The sequence below is a fragment of the Ciconia boyciana genome, chromosome 1 (genome assembly GCF_034638445.1).
Source record: "Ciconia boyciana chromosome 1, ASM3463844v1, whole genome shotgun sequence".
NCBI classification, from domain to species: domain Eukaryota; kingdom Metazoa; phylum Chordata; class Aves; order Ciconiiformes; family Ciconiidae; genus Ciconia; species Ciconia boyciana.
Window position 1 is genome coordinate 87,102,044 of NC_132934.1, and position 19,547 is coordinate 87,121,590.

General features: G+C 50.8%; 2 protein-coding genes and 1 non-coding gene across 6 annotated transcripts; all 3 read right to left on the reverse strand.

The window, feature by feature from the left end:
• Positions 1-2,194: 2,194 nt before the first annotated feature.
• Positions 2,195-17,191, reverse strand: PTPN6 (protein tyrosine phosphatase non-receptor type 6). 2 transcript variants are annotated; one of them, XM_072879613.1, is made up of 16 exons: positions 17,010-17,191; positions 16,712-16,813; positions 11,342-11,464; positions 10,840-11,034; positions 7,802-8,024; positions 6,976-7,092; positions 6,695-6,808; positions 6,186-6,282; positions 5,698-5,777; positions 5,457-5,606; positions 5,206-5,337; positions 4,771-4,925; positions 4,405-4,472; positions 3,860-4,011; positions 3,028-3,125; positions 2,195-2,902 (listed from the first exon to the last, which is right to left on the reverse strand). In XM_072879613.1, exons 2-16 carry the CDS (start codon positions 16,723-16,725, stop codon positions 2,797-2,799), a joined length of 1,824 nt encoding a protein of 607 aa, XP_072735714.1. In that variant the 5' UTR covers positions 16,726-16,813; positions 17,010-17,191; the 3' UTR covers positions 2,195-2,796. The 2 variants fall into 2 exon arrangements, with proteins under 2 accessions (XP_072735714.1, XP_072735722.1); XM_072879621.1 differs by lacking the exons at positions 16,712-16,813; positions 17,010-17,191 and adding an exon at positions 11,725-12,009.
• An 829-nt stretch (positions 17,192-18,020) lies between these two features.
• On the reverse strand, positions 18,021-19,092 carry C1H12orf57 (chromosome 1 C12orf57 homolog). 3 transcript variants are annotated; one of them, XM_072879644.1, is made up of 3 exons: positions 18,935-19,092; positions 18,449-18,625; positions 18,021-18,359 (listed from the first exon to the last, which is right to left on the reverse strand). In XM_072879644.1, the coding sequence occupies exons 2-3, from the start codon at positions 18,570-18,572 to the stop codon at positions 18,211-18,213; spliced, it is 273 nt and encodes a 90-aa protein (XP_072735745.1). In that variant the 5' UTR covers positions 18,573-18,625; positions 18,935-19,092; the 3' UTR covers positions 18,021-18,210. The 3 variants fall into 3 exon arrangements, with proteins under 3 accessions (XP_072735745.1, XP_072735754.1, XP_072735735.1); XM_072879653.1 differs by having other exon boundaries at positions 18,832-19,082; XM_072879634.1 differs by lacking the exon at positions 18,935-19,092 and adding an exon at positions 18,697-18,836.
• LOC140646729 (U7 small nuclear RNA) lies at positions 18,846-18,905 on the reverse strand. Its single transcript, XR_012040535.1, has one exon. It is a non-coding gene; the product is annotated as a U7 small nuclear RNA (small nuclear RNA).
• Positions 19,093-19,547: the final 455 nt, after the last annotated feature.

Below are 19,547 nucleotides of genomic sequence, written 5' to 3' on the forward strand. Positions count from 1 at the left end.
GCTCCAGAACCAGCTGTTGAACTCAAAAAGGATGGGATTGCCACTGTGGCATTGTTTCTGCCTTTGCTTACTTGAGGCAGAGTTTACAGCTAAGAAGGGGCAGAATACCCCCTAGTATGCACAGGATGGCATGTGGCACTCATCCTTGGTGCTGTGATTTGTCCCTCATAAGCTTGCCTGTTGCCTAGACATAGGGTGAAGTTGTTTTTTCTAACAGGATGAGTTCTTTCATCTTGGCAGTGCATTATTGCTGTACCTGTGCCATGCAGCATTGGCTTGGGGAATGCTATTCTCTGTGTTAGCATGGCTGAAATCACTACAGTATCCACAGAGCTTGTCCATGACTTTGTACACTGTCCAGCCTTGCCTTGGCTCTGTTTATGTATTTGGCACCAGATCAAAGCAGGGAACTTAGCTGAAGCTGGCTAAATCATCCTGCCCATCATTCTGCCACTGCCTTGCTGAAGGGGTTCCTGCTCCCTCCTGCAAAATGCATGAGTGTGGGCATGTCCTCTGGCAGGTGGCAGGGTTACAAGGATGCAGTGCCTGCTTCCAGCTGGTTTGTACAGACTGGTAGGTGCTTCACCTTGCCGGCTCCCAGGCAGGTACGTCACCTTGCAGGCACATTGGCCATTGCCGCTGTATTACAAGCTACATGGAACAGAGTTCAAGGCATGCTGCATTCCTTGTCTTTTCTGCCCCTTCCCCCATCTGGATTTGTGCTCTAAACTGAGAGGAGAGAGCCCAGTCTTAGGGTCCCCACACCAAACCCGGGGACGATTACAGCTGGACTTTTAAAGTGCTTGTCCTGTGTCAGGCAGCTGATAGGGACTGACTGTGCAGGGCCCTCAATGCCATTATCTTCCCACACAGGGCATAGATGTGTCTCAGACCAGACAAAATTCCCTGTCCCACATTTCCAAGCATTATTGGCCTGTGTCCTAGCTCAGACTTTTCCCTAAGTGGGACTGAGCTTTTCCTGCCATCAGCTCTAACCAGGTCCTAGACCAGAATACCTGAGCCATCTTTTTCTTTGAGCAGCAAATGCCCACAGCCTAAGCAGTGCCTGTACCTGTAAATTAAGGATTTGCCAGGACATTCTCTGCGATCTAGGCCAGCTGCCACAAAAAGGTTCAGGTCTGCACTCTAGCTGTGGCTTTATCCAAACTTTCTCAGCATTCTCCCAGATGGTTCCTGGGTACAGTTCACAGGCTGGGGCCTAGTTTTAAGTGGCAAGACTTTAAAAACCATGCTGAGGCCCATTCTAACACCACCAAGAATGGGTTCCAGCACTAAGGAATGCTCTCCAGCATTCACAGAATTATATAAATAGTGGTGGGAAGGGACCTCTGGAGGTCTTTAGTCTAGGCTGCTGCTGCAAGTGGCACTATTACCAGCACTGGGTCAGATCAGCTGTGGCTTTCTCTATTCAAGTATTGAACACCTGCAAGGACAGAGTTCCCCCTCTGAGCATCTGTTAGAATGCTGTCTGATAAAAGCAGTCTTAGGGTTCAACCTGAACCTCCCAAACTGCAATTTGGGACCATTGCCTCTGGTTTTATTATCTGCCACTACCATAATTTTCTTACTGCCTGTCTGTGTAGTTGTAGATGAGAGTAGCTTAACCCTCAGCCTCCTCTTTACCAGGCTAAACAATCCAGCTCCCTTGGCCCCTCCTTGTAGGTGACTGACTAGTACCTGTGAAGCCACAATGTGGCCATGCTCTGGTCTACCTTCGCCATAAAGATGAACTTTCATTTCTACCAAGTGGTACCTAGGAAGGAGCAGTCAGGCACTACACTGTTTGTTGAAGCAGCCCTTATGACTTACCCTCCAACTGAGGCTGGATATCACCAAAGACAGATGAGAGAGATGACAAAATGACTAATGATTTGGGGGCATGAGGATGACTCTTCCAAATACTAAAATTTATGTGCAAAAGCCTGCATCTGAGTTTGTCACAGCTAACTTTCTGTGCTCAGACTTACCTGACAACTACCAACACTGAAGTCTCACAGCAAGGAGCCATCATAATTCACCACAGCTTCTGTTCAGGAGTCTGAAGGCTGCAGGAAGTGATGAAAACTAAGCTAGAGCCATTCTTGGAAGTCTTTGCAGTGCTGCAAGTGAAGCCAGGAGTACAGCTATACTCAAAGAGAAATTATAGAAAAAACTTTTGGAACTTGGCATTCAAACAAATACACGTTTATTTACAAACAAAGGAGAAAACATGGCCATCACATCAAATTCTGATATATTTACAGCATCCAATCGAAGGATCAAGCAGAAAAGAGATCACAGGGCAGAGGGTTAGTATTAAGGCAAGAGGAAGTTTCCTGTTGAATTACAGAGGAGCTGAGCTGAAACAGGCCAAAAACTCCAGACTTTAAAAGTGAGGCTTCAGGGAACACTAACAGGCTAAACTCTAACTCACAGCAGTGGACAGAGATGTAGCTCCTGTAAAGAGCTTCCTTAGCTCTTCCTCAAGAAGTCTGCTGAAGCTGGCACAGCAGAGGTGAGTTTGGGCCCCAGTGCTCAGAGAGCAAGGGAAAGAAGGGCTGTGATTTTTTCCTGTTAATGAATGATGAAGGGGCAGCACAGGCAAGGGACAATGAAGTCAGTCAGCTGAGCTGGAAAGCAGTCTGGTTCAGGCCACTGAAAAGTAGCCCTGAGAAGAGAAGGGGAAGGCCTAGTTCCAGTCCAAGAGTGAGGAATGTGAGACAGGCCAGCCTGGATGTGAGCTCCAGTCCTGCACCCTGGGTTCAAAACCTCCATGAGGCTACCTGCAATGTATGCTTATTTTTTCTTTAGAGAGCCTTTCAGCTTCTTCTCTGAGGAGCGTTGTTTCCGCACCTTCTCCTTTTTCCCCAGGTTCTCATAAACCGTTGACTCCTCTTTCTGCCTGTTCAGAAAGATCAGAGAAACACAAGGGAAAAAGTGACCATGAGAAAAAAGCCAGCCAAGCCAGCAGGGAGACTATTGCCAGAGGCAGGCATAGGTGGGCCTCTAGTTTAGGTGAGCTCTTACTTGGAGGATGTTCGAGAAGCCTTGGCGTGCACATTCCTCGCTGCAGGGGGATAGGCAATGTTCCCATACTCAGACTCGTTCGGCTTGCCTTTCTGAGACTACAGGAGAGAAAAAACAAGCTGAGAAGAGTGTGGTCTGGGAGAAGCATGTGAGGCATCATGGAAGAGTTCTGGCTGTTTAACCATGCTTCATGCTAGGATCTCAGTGGAGGTTGGTGGATTGCTGAAGTCCTCAGGCTCAGTGCACTCTGCCCACTGCTGTCGCAGAGGTGAGCTGCAGGGATGCAAATGTATCCTTGTACAGGGGTGAACAGTGGGGCGACAAATTTCTGGAGGCACTGGAATGCCTGAGAGTGCCACATGTCAGCTAAAGCATATTAAACAGATAGCAGCAGCTAGTGGATGCTACAAGGTGCTGCAAGGCTACAAGGATAAAAGATGCCACTTCTCAGCTAGTAGGAGAAAATCCTGTCCACAAGGGCTTGGGAGGCAACTGCAGAACCAGGATGGGAAAGACAAAGAGGAAAGGAGAGGGCAAAGTCTTTGTCTTATATACATTATATTGGTGGATACATTATATAGAACGTAGTTGAAATAACTGTATTAAAACTTACTGTTGTTTAGCAGTTCAGAAGGGGTTGATACTTGAGCTGCCAATGTTGTCCCCTGAATTTTAAAGGTAGGAATAGGGACTCAAATCTTGGTGCACCATAGTAGTCTATGTGGGTTCCAGTGCTAGCTTAAAGCTTGGGAAATAAGAGTGCCTGGGCTTAGAGCCAGCACCATGCAGGGCCTAGACTCACAGGACAGGAAAGTAGAGTCCCCTTTCTCACCTGGATAACTTCCAGCTTTTTCTTGGTCGTCTCTATGAACTGGCAGATGGCCATGTAGATGAACTTGTACTGGGCCTCCGTCTGCACCATCCCTGAGCGCTGGGCCCTCACCATCTGGATGGTCTTCTGGATGTCAATGTCACAGTCCAGCCCTAACAAGGGGCACCAGAAAAGCTTACAGACTTGCTCACTGACCCCTCCTCTCCTGGTTCTCCACCAAAAGCAGTCACAGTGGAGGTCAGTCAAGAAGTTTCCACCTCCCTCCATACTCTTTACTCCTGTATGGACCTCCTTTCCCTCCTTCCTGCCCAGCGTCTGGCCCTGGAGGAAAAGCCCACACTCAGGGAAGGCTGAAGCCACAGTAAGTGGATACGGTGCAGAGATCCAGCAGTTGCCACATAGCAAGGACAGCACAACCTTCTCAGGACTGTGGCAGGTTCTCCCCCACTGATACCTGATAGTTTTCATCCTTTTGCAGCTGGACTTAAGGGCACAGCCCTACTGGGTAGGCCAATTCACTTCAAGACACTTTGGAGTTCTCTTACCCTTGGTGGAGATTGTTTCCACTATCATATCAATGACGATGATAGTCCCAGTGCGGCCAATCCCAGCACTGCAATGAGAAGACAAGCAGCGGTCAGAGCAATACAGCTCCTGAAACAAAATGCAGCTGCTTCTGGGGAAGGATGTGGCACTTGTAGCAGCTGTTCAGCAATGCCACAAAAGAGTCGAGGATTCAACAGGCAGCAGTGTTTGGTTTGGGATCATCAAAGAGGAAAAAGCAAATACTGGGGCTGGCGTAAGCTTCACTCACAAGTCCTGGGGAAGAGCTAGTGCAGCAGGACAGACTTTCTACACCTCACCCTATATAAAGGATGGAGAATACTTCAAACTCCAGCCTCTGTACCAACCTGCAATGCACCAGAATAGGCCCTGCATCTGGGATGCTCTCCTGCTTCTGGTTTATTTGATCGAGGAAGCTGAGCACTCCTCCTGGCTCGCTGGGTACACCATGGTCAGGCCAGCTCAGGTACTGGTAGTGCCAGATCTCACGCACAGCCTTACCCTGATAATAACAAAACACCCTACTGTAAAACTGCAACCCAGTCCTATCCCTGGCCTCTGTCCCAGGGAGAGGTGGGTCTGAAGCCACAGGAAACCTCTGTCTCCTGTGCACTTCTTGGTGATTCCAACAGTGTGATTCCAGCCCAAACCAGGTGGGAACGGCAACCCCAAGAATCATACAACAGCAGCATCACCACAGCACCCAGCAGTTCCCAGCCTTAGACATACAGTGACCATTAGACCCATGGGCTCCATGACAGCCCTCAATCAGGCACACTCACGTTATCCATTGGACACACACAGAGGTGCCGGAGTTTGTACTCCAATGCATCGTGCTCCCCAGTGTTCTCCACAAGGTAGGGACCGTATTCCTTCGTGCTGCCCACCTCTGGCCAGTAAGGCACACATTTGTTCTGTGTGGGCAGAGAGGGCAGGGTGAGGGTGGGTAGAAGGCAGGAAAGAGAGAAAGAGCAGAGCAGTGGTTGAAGGGGAAAAGAGGGCAGCTCTGAGACACCTACAAACTGCTACTTACCCGCCCTTTTTCTACCTCCCGTGTGGTCATCACAATAATGCGTGTGTTCTCCTGCCACACCATTTGCCAGAAGTCATTGACTGTGGCATCCAGGCAACCCTGGCTAGCGATGTAGGTCTTGGTGCACTCATCTGGGCTGATCAGGTTGTTCTGAGTGTGGACAGGGGAAGATCAGGAGGGCTGCAGGAAGAGGCAGGCCCTCCCCCATTTTGGGCATACAGCCATCTTTCAAGAGTCTCACCTTGACATAGTTGGCATTGATATAGTCAGCTCCAGGGGCATTTGGGTCCCTTCCTTGGAGGATGACTCTGGAGTGATCAACTGGGGATGCAGCGAAAGAATAAACAGAACAATGAGATACTCTGTGCCCAGCCACATGAAGCTCCTTCACTGCCCCACACCACCTCAATCATGTTACCTCACTCATGCAGCATGCCCCATATTTTCACCTCTCCTTCTCTGGGGTCAGACCAATCTCACCCCGTCCTCCCATCTCTCTACTCCTATGATGGACCATCAGAAGCTAATGAGTCTGATGCAACTTTCCCTCCTTCCTTCAAGGACACGAAAAGGCTGTGACCTCTCTCATCAGCTCTTAAATCCTCAATGCCGCACACCATAACCTGCTCTGGAGGACAGAGCGGGCTGAGGCAGGGCTAGGGATGACTCGGACAGCTCTTCATTGCCTGTCTGTTTGGGTTTTTTTTATAGTGGAGAAGCAAGACTCACAGGGCAAGATGTTTTTGTATCGGTTCTTGCTTTTGTTTTCAGGTCTCTGACCCTCATGACGGTCAAATAGTTGCTTGGCTTCCTGTTTTTGCAGACTCTGAGAGCAGAAGAGAGAATAGTCATGGCAAGGTCACAATGTATGACAGGGGAGGTGGGCACTCAGAGGAACAGTGGTGACTCTGGGGACACATGGGCATGCTTGTGGGGGAGCAGAGAAGTAAAAAGCAAATCTAGAACTTGGAAAAGTCCAAGGTTCATGCCCTTACTGTCTTGGTGACTCATTCTCCCAACCATAAAAAAGCACATTTCTACCTCACTGGGTTGACTTGAAGATGACACTCACTCCCCAGAGGAACAGGTTCCAAAGAGACTTCTTTCACAGATAAATTGACAAGAATTTACAAGACACCTAAGAAGTTTGTGTCCAGGAAGAAATCAGGGATGGAGAATGAAGTGGTGCACAGGGACTACCCAAAAAGCCATAATAATGTCCCCCAGCAGTTTCTTACGTCAAATTCCTCCCAGAATCCAGCCTTGGATGTCTCCTCAGATAGACTCTTCTTGTTCAGTTCCTGCACTCTATTCTCAATGTCAGCAGCGTTCACCCTCGTAGCATAGTAGGGCTGGGGATGGGAACACAATGGGTTGATGTGAGAGAGAGAGATGCTGCTGGAGAGCAAAGTCTCCTATGTGTGCTGTGGAGAAAAGGAGGAGAGGGACACAAAGCAGAAACAAACAGCAAGTGGGTCCCTCCAAAAGATCCCCAAGAAACAGAGGAAACAGGATTTACCTGCTTCAGGTACACAAAGGAGCCAGACACCTCCTCAATTCCAGTCTTCTTGAAGTGCTCCACCAGATCTGCCAAGCTGTCAAACATTTCAGCACCTCCAACTGTGTAGCGTCCATTCTAAATGGAGGAAAGATGTGTAATGTCCCACTCATAACATTCCTATAGACAAAGCTGATAATGCTCAGGGAAAAGGTAACGCTGGGGTGCAAAGCCATAGGCACCACCCTGTGCCATCTAGAAAAGCACTTCCTCTGGCAGGGAGGTCAAATAGTAGTTTGCCCTGAGAACACTAAGTTCATAGCGTGGTGAACTGACTCCTGTTCTCAGTGGATGGAAGCACAGAGAAGGTATATTGCCCTCAGCTCTTGTTTAAGGTCAGCTGCTTTCTGTCCTTGAAATCTCCCTCCACTCTCTGCATCATCCCACATGAAAGAAATAGAACTTGTGACAGCCAGGTTGATAACATCCTTCAGACTAAATGTGGAGGCCTTGGAGATGCCCCTCTTCCTCCTCCTCCAAGAGCTTTTAACTCTTTTGATGAACTCGTAATTCGATTGTGAATCCTCCTCTCTCTTTCACCACAAACCCCCTGTACTGGAGTTCTCGGTCACACTGAGCCCTGCTTCCTCCCATGTCTGAGCACCCAGCACTGCCCATGGTCACCCAGGCTGGGGCGAACCTGCAAGATGACAGCACTTTGATCCAAATTCAGAAACACTGCTGGTAGTAACCAGGCTGAGGGGGCCTATGCTTTTGAGGACATGATCAGCAGAGATCGGCAGAGACCTCTTCCACTCCCTTTCCTTTTGCTCTCCCAACTGCTCACCTCACACATGATCTTGATGTGTGTGACTTTGAGCCGGGCCCCAGAGACACTGGTTGCCCCAGCTGGTGGAGCATCAGATCCAGGTTTAAGCTGGTCAGTGAGGACGGACAAGACAAAATCCCCAGGTTTGCTGAGGCTCTCCCGCACCAAGAAGGTCCAAGGAGTGGCTTTGGCCTGGAGAAGTGACTCAGCTGCAGAGCCTGACAGATGCCCATGGTACCACCTAGGAAAAAACAAGAGAGGTCAGAAGAGAGGTGGAGATGCAGGTAAGTGGATGCCCTTGAGCTGATGAGTGAAGGACAGCAACACTGGGGAACGGTGAGCGAGGAAGAAAGGAAGGGGGAGACAGAGGAGAGGGAAAGAGAGAGGGAAGGAAGCCAAGGGAGAAGCAGGATCTTGGGAAAAGCAGATGAGACAGAAAGAAGTAGAAAGCTGGCAAGAAAAGGAAAGGGCAAGGGAAGGGTGGAGGTAGAAGGGACCCGGGGAGCAGAATGCTTGTACCAGAGGACACAGTGGGAAAGCACCAAGTGTGATCCAGTTGTGTGATACACACAAGCACAGGTAATGCTTGCTGGCCTGAAGACCAGTTGGGGGAGGGTAGTCCATAGGTTTCGGCACCTCCCAGCATTACTGGGATTCTAGCCTTACTGCTGCAGGGTGCTTTGGAAACTCAAACACCAGGGAAACAAAAATAAACCCCCAGTGAGTCAGAAACTCTCCCATCGGATTTAGCAGCCCCCAGATGGCTGTGTTGAGATCAGATCCATTAAAGAACCATCCCAGCAACCCCTCTTTCTGAAGCTCAGTCACCTCTTCAGTCAAAGGATAATTCCCATTCTCTGGGCACATCACACTGCAGCAATCAGCTTAGCCATGGGAGTGAACACCAGGAGCCACCTGGAGCCCATATTCTGCTCCTGGTACTTATCACTGTTGTTGATCCGTGTGCACATTCCTGTCCTCAATGCAAACACCCAGTCAGCAGCTCTTTCTCTCCTCTCAGCACAAGGTGAGGAGCATCCCCATTTGACCAAGGTGCTCTCTGCCTTGCTGCAAGACTGGACCCAGGGCACAGAGGGACACAAGCATGCTTCAAATGGCACAGCTGCTACCAAGCCCCTTCCCACCTACAAAGGTCTTGGGGGGAGCAGCAGGGAGGGTGTGCCTGTCTGGTGGGATCTCACTGCACTGTGCAGTGTGGGTGCAAGTGATGGACACCAGAAGCAGGCTGGGAGATGGGACAACCCTGGCCTCTCCTCCTACTGGACTCTTGGCCCTGCAGAAACTCCAGATGTGACCCAGGTTGTCTCTGTGCAGATTGTCTAGTTCCTCATGCCTGTCCCAAGCTCCATAGCCTCTTTGGACCACACCAGAAGATCCTTGCAGGCACTGCTGAGCTGCCAAGTAGAGATGCAAAAGGCCATGTTCACTGCAGCTCTGTCCCGCTTCCACAGAGCTGCCTCAGCAGCTGGACACACAGCCTTTTTGGCCATCTCCCCTGGTGAACAGCATTCCAAAAGCAAGTAGCTGTTGCATCAGACTGACTTCCAATGCCCCTCTCTGCTCCCACTCATTGCAGGTACCACAACAAGCACCGGACATGCTCCATACATCACTGCACAAGTGACTCCATACGTCACTGCACTGCCGTCAAGGCCAGGCTGACGCTTAGTAGACAAGCCAGTGTGGTTAGAGCTGTGGGAGCAGGTTTGCTGCCCACTGAGCAGCTAACAGTGGAGGTCTGGGTTGGTACTGGTATCTATGGTGAACTTCACATTGTTAGTGCTGTCTGTTCCCAAGAATTGAAATGGAGTTCAGGAGGCCATGCCCCAGTCACAGAAGCAGCCGGGGCATTCATTCACGCCTCTATCTGTCCAGACCAACACATTTCTCTACACAACATCTAGGAACCATTTTGACAGCAAGACGTGGGAAGCAGTTGTTTTGCCTTGGCAAGTAATTTCTGCTGATCCTCACCTCATGCACTGCAACAAAAAGCTGGTGACTTCCATTGCACGGCAGTGATTAATTTCTGATCCTCCTCCCAAAGAAGGGTTCACCCACTATGTGCCAGTGCTCAGATGCCTCCCGGGGAATGGCTGACCCCTCCTGCTCATCAGAGTCTCCGGGCCTCCCCTCCACAGGTAGGAAAGGGTTAATGGGTCCTGTTCCCCGCCTCCCTTCCCCCAGTAGAGCCCAGCTCTTAAAAGCCACGTGATGGAAAATCACTTGGGGAGAGAGTGAGAAGAGCTTTCGTAAGAGCCTGGCGGGGAGGGAGGGGGGGGGGGAGAAGTTTCCAACCGCAGGGAGGAAGGGAGGAAACTGCAGGGCCACAACCCAACGGCCTTGAGTAGAGAGGACAGCCGCCATGCAGACGCTGGGTCCTCTGCAGCCTGACCCCAGAGTAAGCAGGGCGTACCCAGGCGCTTCGCCCAGGGCATCTTTGCTTCCTGTCTCCAGGTGCGCAAGGAGGACCGGTCTGCCCCAGAGCACACCGCAACTGCTCCCCTGAGCTGCATCAAAGAGCCTGAAGGCACAACACAAGGGCAAAACCACCTGATTTGATTTAGGAAATTGGTGTCAGAGACATATGCAAAGCGGGGACAGGAAGAAGACTAAGCAGGCTAGGAATAGCAGGGGAACATGGTCCTGCTCTCAGCTAAGTGAGTCACCCAGGCCCAGAATAACCAAGGAGGTTTGGGGCAAGGCTGAGGGCTTCCACATAACATGTCACTCTACAGACCGCTGCAGACCCATAACTAACACCACAACCTTTGCTTTTAGGAACAGTATATAAATAGCAAAGACAACAGGAAACCAGAAGTAAAAATACAGCCCTATTAGGTCTGCCGTGATGGGTCAAGGTATATCCAGCTATTCCTGGGGATGCTGCCCCCATGGAAGCATAGGAGGGTATGGGAGACAGGAGGCACTTTTTGCAGGGTTTGCCCTGGGGATACAGACAGGGCAGAAAGAAGACCATGAAACACAGAGGAAGACTCATCACAGACACACCAGCTGCTTTGCTTTCTCCGTACCTCTCTGTAGTGGGGTCAGAACAGTTGAGTGGGTATCGCAAGTCGATGATGGTTCCATCTTTGTCCTGCAGCGAGCCCTGTTGCTGTGTGTAGTACTCCACCAGTTCTGACAAGGTGGCAAACTTCTCCCCTCCATACAGGTCATAGAAATCCCCAGTATTCTGGATGCGAATATGGGTTACCTGGTCACCAACCCTGTGGGATGATGCACAGAGCAGTCCAGTGAGGCGATTGGAAAAGAGGCAGAAAATGTTCTGCATTACCTCCTGCCATGGAACCAGAGCAAACCATCCCAGTGAAAGGAGACGACTGGAAAGAGAAGCTCCTGGGGCAACTTGAGGGAGGGTCTAGAAGATGCTGGGAAGCTCAGGTCCTTTTTCAGCTTGGAAAGAACGCAAAGGAATAAGGACAGGATGAAGATGATGCTACAGGACATGTGAGGATCTAAGCATTCTGCATATGTAACCCTGGAAAGACAGAATTTGGGGTCCAAGTTACTTACCGAACTGAAAGAGAAAAATCCCCCTGATTCTTCCGACTGGGTCTGGCCAGAAAGCTCCCATGGACACCTCGTCCCTTCAGTAAGGCTTCAGCTTCCAGCCCACTCAGGTCACGGTGAAACCACCTAGCAGAGGAGATAAAAACAAGATGAGGTGAATAAAAAAGGCCAGGCACTATTGTGGAGACTTGTACAGTGAAGAATGGTCCCCAGTCAGCCTCCCTAGAGATACCCATACAGATGACAGCCAGCAGCAGCACCCCTTCCTTCCTACCTGATACCTCCCCCAGCCTATGAAAGGTTTCCGTTGAGGGGGATGATCCCCCCTCTGATCTGTCCTACTTTCCTGGTCCCCCTGCCTACACACACTTCTCAGCCCCTCATACCTCACCATCGTGGAGCGTAAAAGAGGGGACCAAGTGGCTACCACCAAAGCAACTCAAAAAACACAGAAGAAAAATCAGTTTGCACTGGCGAGAAAAGGGAAGTCGGAGGTCTGTGCTGGAGCACCCAACGCCAAGCTGTTTCTGCGCCTCTTGGGAGCTGGCCATGTATCTCTCCTGGTGTGTACCGTCAGTCCATTCAGACCCTCTCCATCCACCTGTTTCTGGATATGTGCCTTGATCTCTGACCCTCTGCACAGTGCTGTAGGGCACAGGCAGGCGCAAACCCGTGTGCAGCTGGGCACGCGCGGCTCCAGGAACAGGAAGTGCTCTGAGCCATCAACTCCCCAGCCCCAAGCTGCTTTGCACACACTTCTGCTTCTCTTTTTGTGTCTTTCCTCCCCATCCCCCCTGTTATTCTTGGGTTCCTGTCTTTTTTCACACCAGTGTTGACTGTACAAGTACATCTTGGGTCCTAGCTGTGCTCACAAAATTCAGTTCTGCATGTCCTCTGTTTCCCTTCTTCCCCAAAAGGCCAGTGAGAGCCATGACTGCTCCCCACCCCCAAGCCCTTGCCATGGTGCCAAGGGGACCACAGCTGCCTGGGGTCACCCACACACCTGCAAGGCTGAAGCAGGCAACACACGCTAGCATACATTGAGCAATAAAGCACCCTACTACAGGTTATGACCGCCCAGCCACACAACTTGGCTTTGCTGGGCTGCCCTCAGCCACCCAGCTGAAACCTCCATACTCCAGCTCACTGATGAACCCTCTGTGCAGGTAAATGTCCTGTGTGCTCTGTACAGCCACAGGGGGAATCTGTGCAAACCCAGAGCTGCAAACTTTGAGGTCCAGGCTAGCACTCTAAGCACAGCACTGCCTTCCTGAAAACAGCCTGCTGGGGGATGCGACTGACATGAGCATTAGTAGCTTGAAAGGGATGGGGTGGGAAGTGGTGTGGAAGCTGCCCAGAAAAGCAGGCAGAGAGCAGGGCAAACAGCTACTACCTGCAGTGGGCCCACACAGCACCATGAGAGCTTAGCCTAGTTCCTTCAAGATCCCAGTACAGCATACTAAGGCCAAAGCTGTCAACCTGGACAACCAGATACAAAGAAGGAAAACTAACCATTTCCAGTTACCCAGTCATTTCCAGCTATGGCCCATGACTGCCCTTTTCTATAGCACTGGTTTCAAGGTCTGCAAGTCTTATGAAAGAATAGGAGCTAAGCAGTGGCCAAAGAGGGCAATCCAGCTGGCAAAGGAGCCTGACTCTTCCCTGGGGCCATCTCAGCTACCCTGTGTGGTGGTGTGGGCAGCAGGAACAGCAAGAGACTTGCCCATTTCAAGTATCAGCAGCTGCAGACTTCCCTACACACCACCAGACTGGGAAATCCTGCAAAAAGCTGAACAGGCTGCTAGCAATGACCGAGAGAACTTGTGGCAAAGACAGAAACTAACAACAAAGGGAAGTACAGGAGAGACGAGTGGGAAGCTAAACTTCATTGCTAGAAAGGCAGCCCAGGCACCTACAACAGCTTCCTTTGAAATACTTCTAGTTTCACACACATGATGAGCTGGGGCGTGGTGAGCTGCATGGATTCAGCTGTACTGAGTTAAAACTGGTATTAAAAAAAAAAAGGGACTTGAAAGGCACAGAGACCTGTGGCACAAGGGAGCAACTTCTACACAAAGCTGTAGAAGTTGCACCTAAAAGACTGCACCTAAATCTGAGCCAATCTAGCACTGGCACAAGAAAAATATTGTTTAGTGGTAGGACAGAAATGACAGGAACTTCTGGGCAGAAGTCCCAAAAGAGAATTCCTGATATCAAAAGAATATTAGATTAGGTAGGGTTGGTATGAAGCCATGGCAGACAAAAACTAGGCATCCCTACACCTGATGAACTGGCTGAAGCAGAAAATCTGTCCCAGGAAGAGAACATTAGTGGGACACAGGGCAACATGGAAAGAGCAAGGTAGCAAAGAGTCCAGACAGGAATAGAAAGGGTGAGTTAGCACTAAATCCATGTAATTCAGTATCCTCCAGTAGGACAAACCAGAGGGTGCAATGTAACCCACATGTCAGTATTTGTGTGGATACAAATCCCAAATCACGTAATTTACAGAATGAATTCTGGTTGCTTTCAGCTCAGGAAAGGACTGGATGCACACAGCTGCCTTGGTGTCTTTGATTTGGGCCACCTAATTAAAAACTACCGACGAGGAGCTCCTGCCGGTAAGGGAGGGAAATACCACAGTAGAGAAGCAATTTGTTGGTATCTTTGAGGTTGCTCTCCCAAATGGCTGCAGCATGCAACAGCAGACTATAATTGAGCCGTTAAAATACTTTCTTAATATAATTAACAGGTCAAGATATTTCATCAAAGACACTACTCTTATGCCTTCAGTACAACACAGATGGTAGAACCTCATCTTGTAAATCCTTTGTGGAGCCAAGCCACAGCTAGCACAGGAACAAATTTCGAGGAGAAGATAAATGAAATAGCTAATTAAAAGACACCCACATCTGGACTGCTGAAAAAAGACACTGAGAAATGGGACAGAATCCAGCATAAGGCCACTAAGGCAGTGAGGAGCCTGGACCACAGCAGAGACAGAGGAAGCTGGGTTTGTTCATCTTGGAGAAAAGATGCTTAAGGAAGGATTTAACAGCTGTCTGAGACTACCTAGAGAGGGACTGGGGGTTTTAGAGCCACATTCTTCTTTGTGGGACACAGAAAAAGGACAGAGACAACAGGCATAACTTGCAGCAAGGGGAATCCTGATTAGATATCAGGAAAAATTGCACACACACTCTCCCGCAAGGGCTGTTCAGCAGCTGCCAAAGGTCCCCAGAGAGGCTGGGGAATCTCCGCTCTTGGAGATGTTCAGGACTCACCTGAACAAGGCCCTGAGCAACCTGATCTAGCTTTGGGGTTAGTGCTGCTGTGAGCAGGGGGTTGGACTAGGTGATCCAGAGATCAAAATGGTAGTCAAAGGAAAGGTAGAGGAAAAGGTTATGCATGGAGCTTCTTTTCCCCGTGTACTCCCTAAACTTCTATTTGCAGCTACTTGTAGAGTCAACCGACAAATCCATAACAAATTTGGCATCCTTTGGCAAGGAGGTCCACTGCTCAGCTACACAAACACCCCCTTCCTTTGGCTTGCTTATAACCTGCCCCCTGCCTCATTTTTATTAACATCTAGTTGTTGTAAAGAAAGAAAAATCGACAACTGATTCCTGTTCACCCCCTCTAAGCTGCTCATGATACAGACTTGTAATGTCCATATCCTTCCTCAGCTCTTTGCCAGGCTGAAGACTCCAACTCTATTTAGGTGTTCTTCGTACAGAGCTTTTCTACACCTCTGATCACCTTTGCTGTCCCTCTCTGAGATGTTTCCAACTCTGTTGTATTGTTTTGGAGATAAGGGTGAAGGGTGGCACAGAACTGCAGTGTTCAAGATGCTGGTGAGACATGGACATTTATATATACACACATAAACACACACAGAGTGATGATTTCTGCTATTTGTTCACCGCAACCAAGCATTAAGCTAATAATTGCATGGACTTATGTATGATCACAGTCTTACTCCAGAGAGGTTACGATTAGTTCACAATTCACTGTTTTATATGTTTTAAATTATTTTTCTCCATGAACATTGTTTTACATATGCCTATATTTATATTTCATCTGCTGTTCTATTGCCCACTCATTCACTATTGTAAGGTCCTTCTGCAATTATTCACAGTCAGCTCTCACCCTATTATCCTGAATAACTTTCTACCATCAGCCAATTTTCTCACCTAACCATACAAGCTCTATTTCCAGGTCATTTGGGAATATACTGAACAGCGTATGTTTCAGGTTAGGCCCCTGTGATCTCATCACTGATGACTTCCCTTTGCTGTAAAAACTGGATGTTTATTCCCCCCTTCCATTTCCTATTTTCTACTAATTCTTTACCCAAGAAAAACATAATCTTCTTTCTTATGTCATGACTTTAGCTTTATTTAAAGACTTTGATGAAAAAATCTAGTAAAATTATTTTTTTTTTTTTAAATCGAAGGAAACTATCAGCCAGACCTGCCTTATCCACAAGCTTGCTAAGTCCCTCAAAAAACTCCAGTTTTACAAGACAGGATTTGCCTTTACAAAAGCAGATGCTGACTCTTTTTTTAATATCACACTCATTGCTTTTTGTTAAACTTCCTACTCTTTTGCCCAGATATCAACTTTATTGTTCTGTCCTTCCCTCGCATTTGGGGGATCTCATTTGGAGTCCTTCTTGAGAATCAGCATTGTATTTATTACTTCTCATTCTCAGCACCGAGATGACTTTAGACAGGAGGTTTTGCCACTTTGCACAGAACTGCATCGTAGTTCAGTTGTTAGTGCAGAGTGAAGGCCACCTGGGCTTGGGGAATGAGCAGATGGACCATCTTCCTGTGGCTTGCCCAAGCCAGATGCTGTCAGGCCACAGGACCCCAGGACAGTGCTGGACCATCATGGTTGCCCAGGTCCTTACCACAGAGTAATGCTAGCGTGAATCCCATTTCCTTACACCACGCCACTGCAGTCCCCAGAGCAGAACACCCGTTTAGAGTGACTGTGAAGGTTTTATGTCCTGCTGTTCCATAAAGGGCTAAAAAGACCGCAGCGAATAAAGAAATAACCAGGATTTAAAAGGTCATCCACCCGACCTCTCTCTGTACAAAAACATTCAGAAATGCTGCAGCTGCGGGGCTGGCAGAGTAACTGTAGTGGACCAGCCATCACAAAACCCACTTGCTCTATCAAAGTGAGAAGGAGCAATGGTAACAGCAGTAACAATCTAAAACACTGTGAACTCCAGTCCTCTGGCTACCCTGTAGCTCCTATTAGAAGGTGGGGTTTTTTTCCCTTCTGTGCCCGATTCCTACTGCCGGTATTTTTTTCTCACTGACAACTCGTTTTCTTTCCCTAGCTAGCATTCACAGCACTCACCCACAGGATGGCATCAGGATCTTGACTCTCAGATCCCCACTGATGGGGGACTGATAGCAGCTGGTGGAGGATGTACCACAGCCCTTAACCAGGGGGGTCCTACTAAAGAAAATAAAGCAATATTGGAATTATCAAGACAGTATCTTGAGACGGACTTGGGAGAGAGATCAAAGACCTTGACAGAGGAGGGGTGGACTCGCACCCTCCTGACAGGGCTGGATGCTCATGGCAGTGAGTGCCACGGCTCGGGAGGAACAGCTGGCAGCACTTGGGGGCTGCGGCACCTCCCGTGACTCACCTGTGTCTGACCCGCACAAGCAGAGTCCCAAACCCCGCCTGTTCCTAGGCACACCAAGAAGGTAGCTCCAGGTCAGGCAAACCGCAGGCCTCAAGCAGAGGGCTTAATTTTTACCATTTGCAAAGCACTTCCTGGGCTGTAGTTAATGAATAATTAGAGGGGTGGGGGGGAGGCCAAGGCCGGGCTGGGAGAGGTAGATGGAGACGGAAGGGACTGACTGCTCTTCCTGCCTTCTATCCACTAAGCTCACGCCCTTGCTGGCTACATTCCTGCCTGGTTCGTAACTGCACAGAAGGCAAAACCAGACACAGCTCCCTGCTCTCCCTGGCCTGGCTTCTTCACCCCCAGCCCTGCCACCCATCACCCTCCCCAAAGACCTCAACGCTTCCAAGGGCAACAGGCACACAGGCCAGGAGGCTACAAGCAGACGTATTTGATGCCCCTTCGTTTGAATCAAGCCAGAAACAAAAAGTCACACTGGAGCAAGGCTGCTCTGCAACGTTTGTCTCTCTTCAGTCCCACGTTGTGCCGCTTGCTGCTGCATCTCTCTGCAGCCTTCTTCATTAGGGCTGACGCGTTTGATTGCACATTCAGCCGGAAAACAATGCAGCCACAGGCACTGGTAGTAGGAGTGACTTAGCTGCACTGACCCTTCTGGGGACAGGGGTCTCAGCAGTATTTATGGCACTTACTGAACAGCACTAGATTATGTTTAGGGACACATTACCTAGTATGTTTCAAATAGCACATTTGAAAATGCTTGCTCCTAAGACAGGTCTTAGCACCTGTGAAATGTTAAAAAAAAAAGTCACTTTGATATCAAGTCCTAGGGCTTCACACCAAGGCTTGTATAAGCAATTACCTTTTTGCAGAACTTGGTACATACTGGGCCCCTCAAAACACTAGCACAAGTTTCATCAAGAATGAGGTGGGCACTGCTGTAACTGTCTCTGCACCAGAGAGAAGCATCTGTGCCTGAGGAGCACCGCTGAGCTCACATCCATCCATAAAACAAGGGCATTTTCAAGACATTTTTTATTCACAAGCAGACACATAAGCATGCAGAAAGCATCCTGTTCCTTTTAGGTCAGCGTCTCCCTTGTTCAAGTGCTCCATTCCCGGGGATGACAGGACCCACACCTTGGGAGGACAGCCCCAGCCAGAGCACCGCGACCCGGTGGGGCAGGAGAGGTCCACGGTCTCAGGAGGTTGCCACTCCGCCGGTCCCGGCCCCGTGCGGCGGCAGCGTCATGGGCGGCAGGAACATGGCCTTGAGCTTGCCCGACATGCTGGCGATCTCCGGGTCCTGCGACTCGTAGGACTTGATCAGCCGGGCGAACTTCAGCACCCCTGCAAGAAGAGGGGTGGGAAGGAGGCACGCGCCCGCCGCCGCCCCCTCAGCGGGCCCGGAGCTCCCCGCCCGGCGGGGAACAACCCACCTTCGCCGTCGTTGCTGAAGCCGTAGGCTTTGATCACGTCCTGCTGGATCTGGGTGGCCACGGGCAGGAGGAACTGCAGCATCTTGCCCATGTCGTTGCAGGCATTGTCCCGAGCCTCCTCCATGCGCTGCGCGTTCTCGGGCGCCCCGAAAGCCTTGATCACCTCCGCCAGCACCCCTACGGCAGACGAGCACACGGCTGCCAGCCCGCCCGGCCGCCAGAGCGAGCCGCCACGTTCCCGCACTCACCCTTAGCCTGCTCCGCGCTCAGTGCCGCCACCGGGGCCTGCGCGGACATCGCCATAGGGCCCGGCTGTGCGGCCCTACCACAACACGTCGCACCGCCCCCGAAAAGACACACACACGGCCCCGCCCTTTACTGACATTGCACCACTCAGGAAGGCTTCCCACGCTGCAGGAAGCCTGCTAGACAAATACTAAAAGAGCTGAAATCACTGCGAAAAAAGGCGCCCGCCCCGAGCCCCACCTGGGTCGCCCTTCCCCTAGGTGAGGGTGAGGGCGAGGCCGATTTCCCCCGTCGGGCTGCCTCTCCCGCGTGGGCCCCCGGCCCCGCGCCCCTGGCCGGCCCCGCCGCCTCGCCCCGCGCTGGCAGCGGCGGAAGCCGCAGCAAAGCCGGGCGCTGCCGTGCCGGCTGGGCGGTATGCAGATAAGCCTCTTCCCATTGGTGCCGCGGCGCGCACGCCCCGCCCCGCGGGGGGGCGAGCTCTCCGTCGCCGCCTGCCTCAGGGCGCGGGCCGCCGGCGGTGGGGTTGCCGGGAGCAGCCGGCAGGGGGAGCGACGCTGGGCCCGCCAGCGGCCCCTCAGGCGGGGGCGGGCTCTCCTCCCGCCGCGCCCGCCCTGGCCCCGGGCAGTGCCTGCCGGAGGGGCCCTCGCAGGCTTCTTCCCTCGGCGGCGGGCCGTACGGGCCTGCTCAGCGGCTCCTCCGCAGCATTTTCTGAAGCGGTGCCCGCTCCCAGCGGCCCCGCGACAGGCACCGGCTCCCCAGCCCTTCTCAGCAGCCTCGGCTTTCACCCCCCTGCCTGGAGGGTGCATGTTTCCGCCCACTCTCAAGGCGAGCTGCAGCCCTGCACGGTGAGGTC

What these genes read in the sequence shown, in the direction of transcription:
- PTPN6 (XM_072879613.1), bottom strand. An exon ending in GATTCTGGGAGGAATTTGAC is followed by an intron (nt 6,283 to 6,694) that starts GTAAGAAACTGC and finishes TTCTGCTCTCAG; the next exon opens with AGTCTGCAAAAACAGGAAGC. An exon ending in GGGAGGTAGAAAAAGGGCGG is followed by an intron (nt 5,338 to 5,456) that starts GTAAGTAGCAGT and finishes CTGCCCACACAG; the next exon opens with AACAAATGTGTGCCTTACTG.
- C1H12orf57 (XM_072879634.1), bottom strand. Translation starts at nt 18,751, where the DNA reads ATGGCGATGTCCGCGCAGGCCCCGGTGGCGGCACTGAGCGCGGAGCAG. An exon ending in GAGCGCGGAGCAGGCTAAGG is followed by an intron (nt 18,626 to 18,696) that starts GTGAGTGCGGGA and finishes CGTCTGCCGTAG; the next exon opens with GGGTGCTGGCGGAGGTGATC. An exon ending in CTTCAGCAACGACGGCGAAG is followed by an intron (nt 18,360 to 18,448) that starts GTGGGTTGTTCC and finishes CTCTTCTTGCAG; the next exon opens with GGGTGCTGAAGTTCGCCCGG.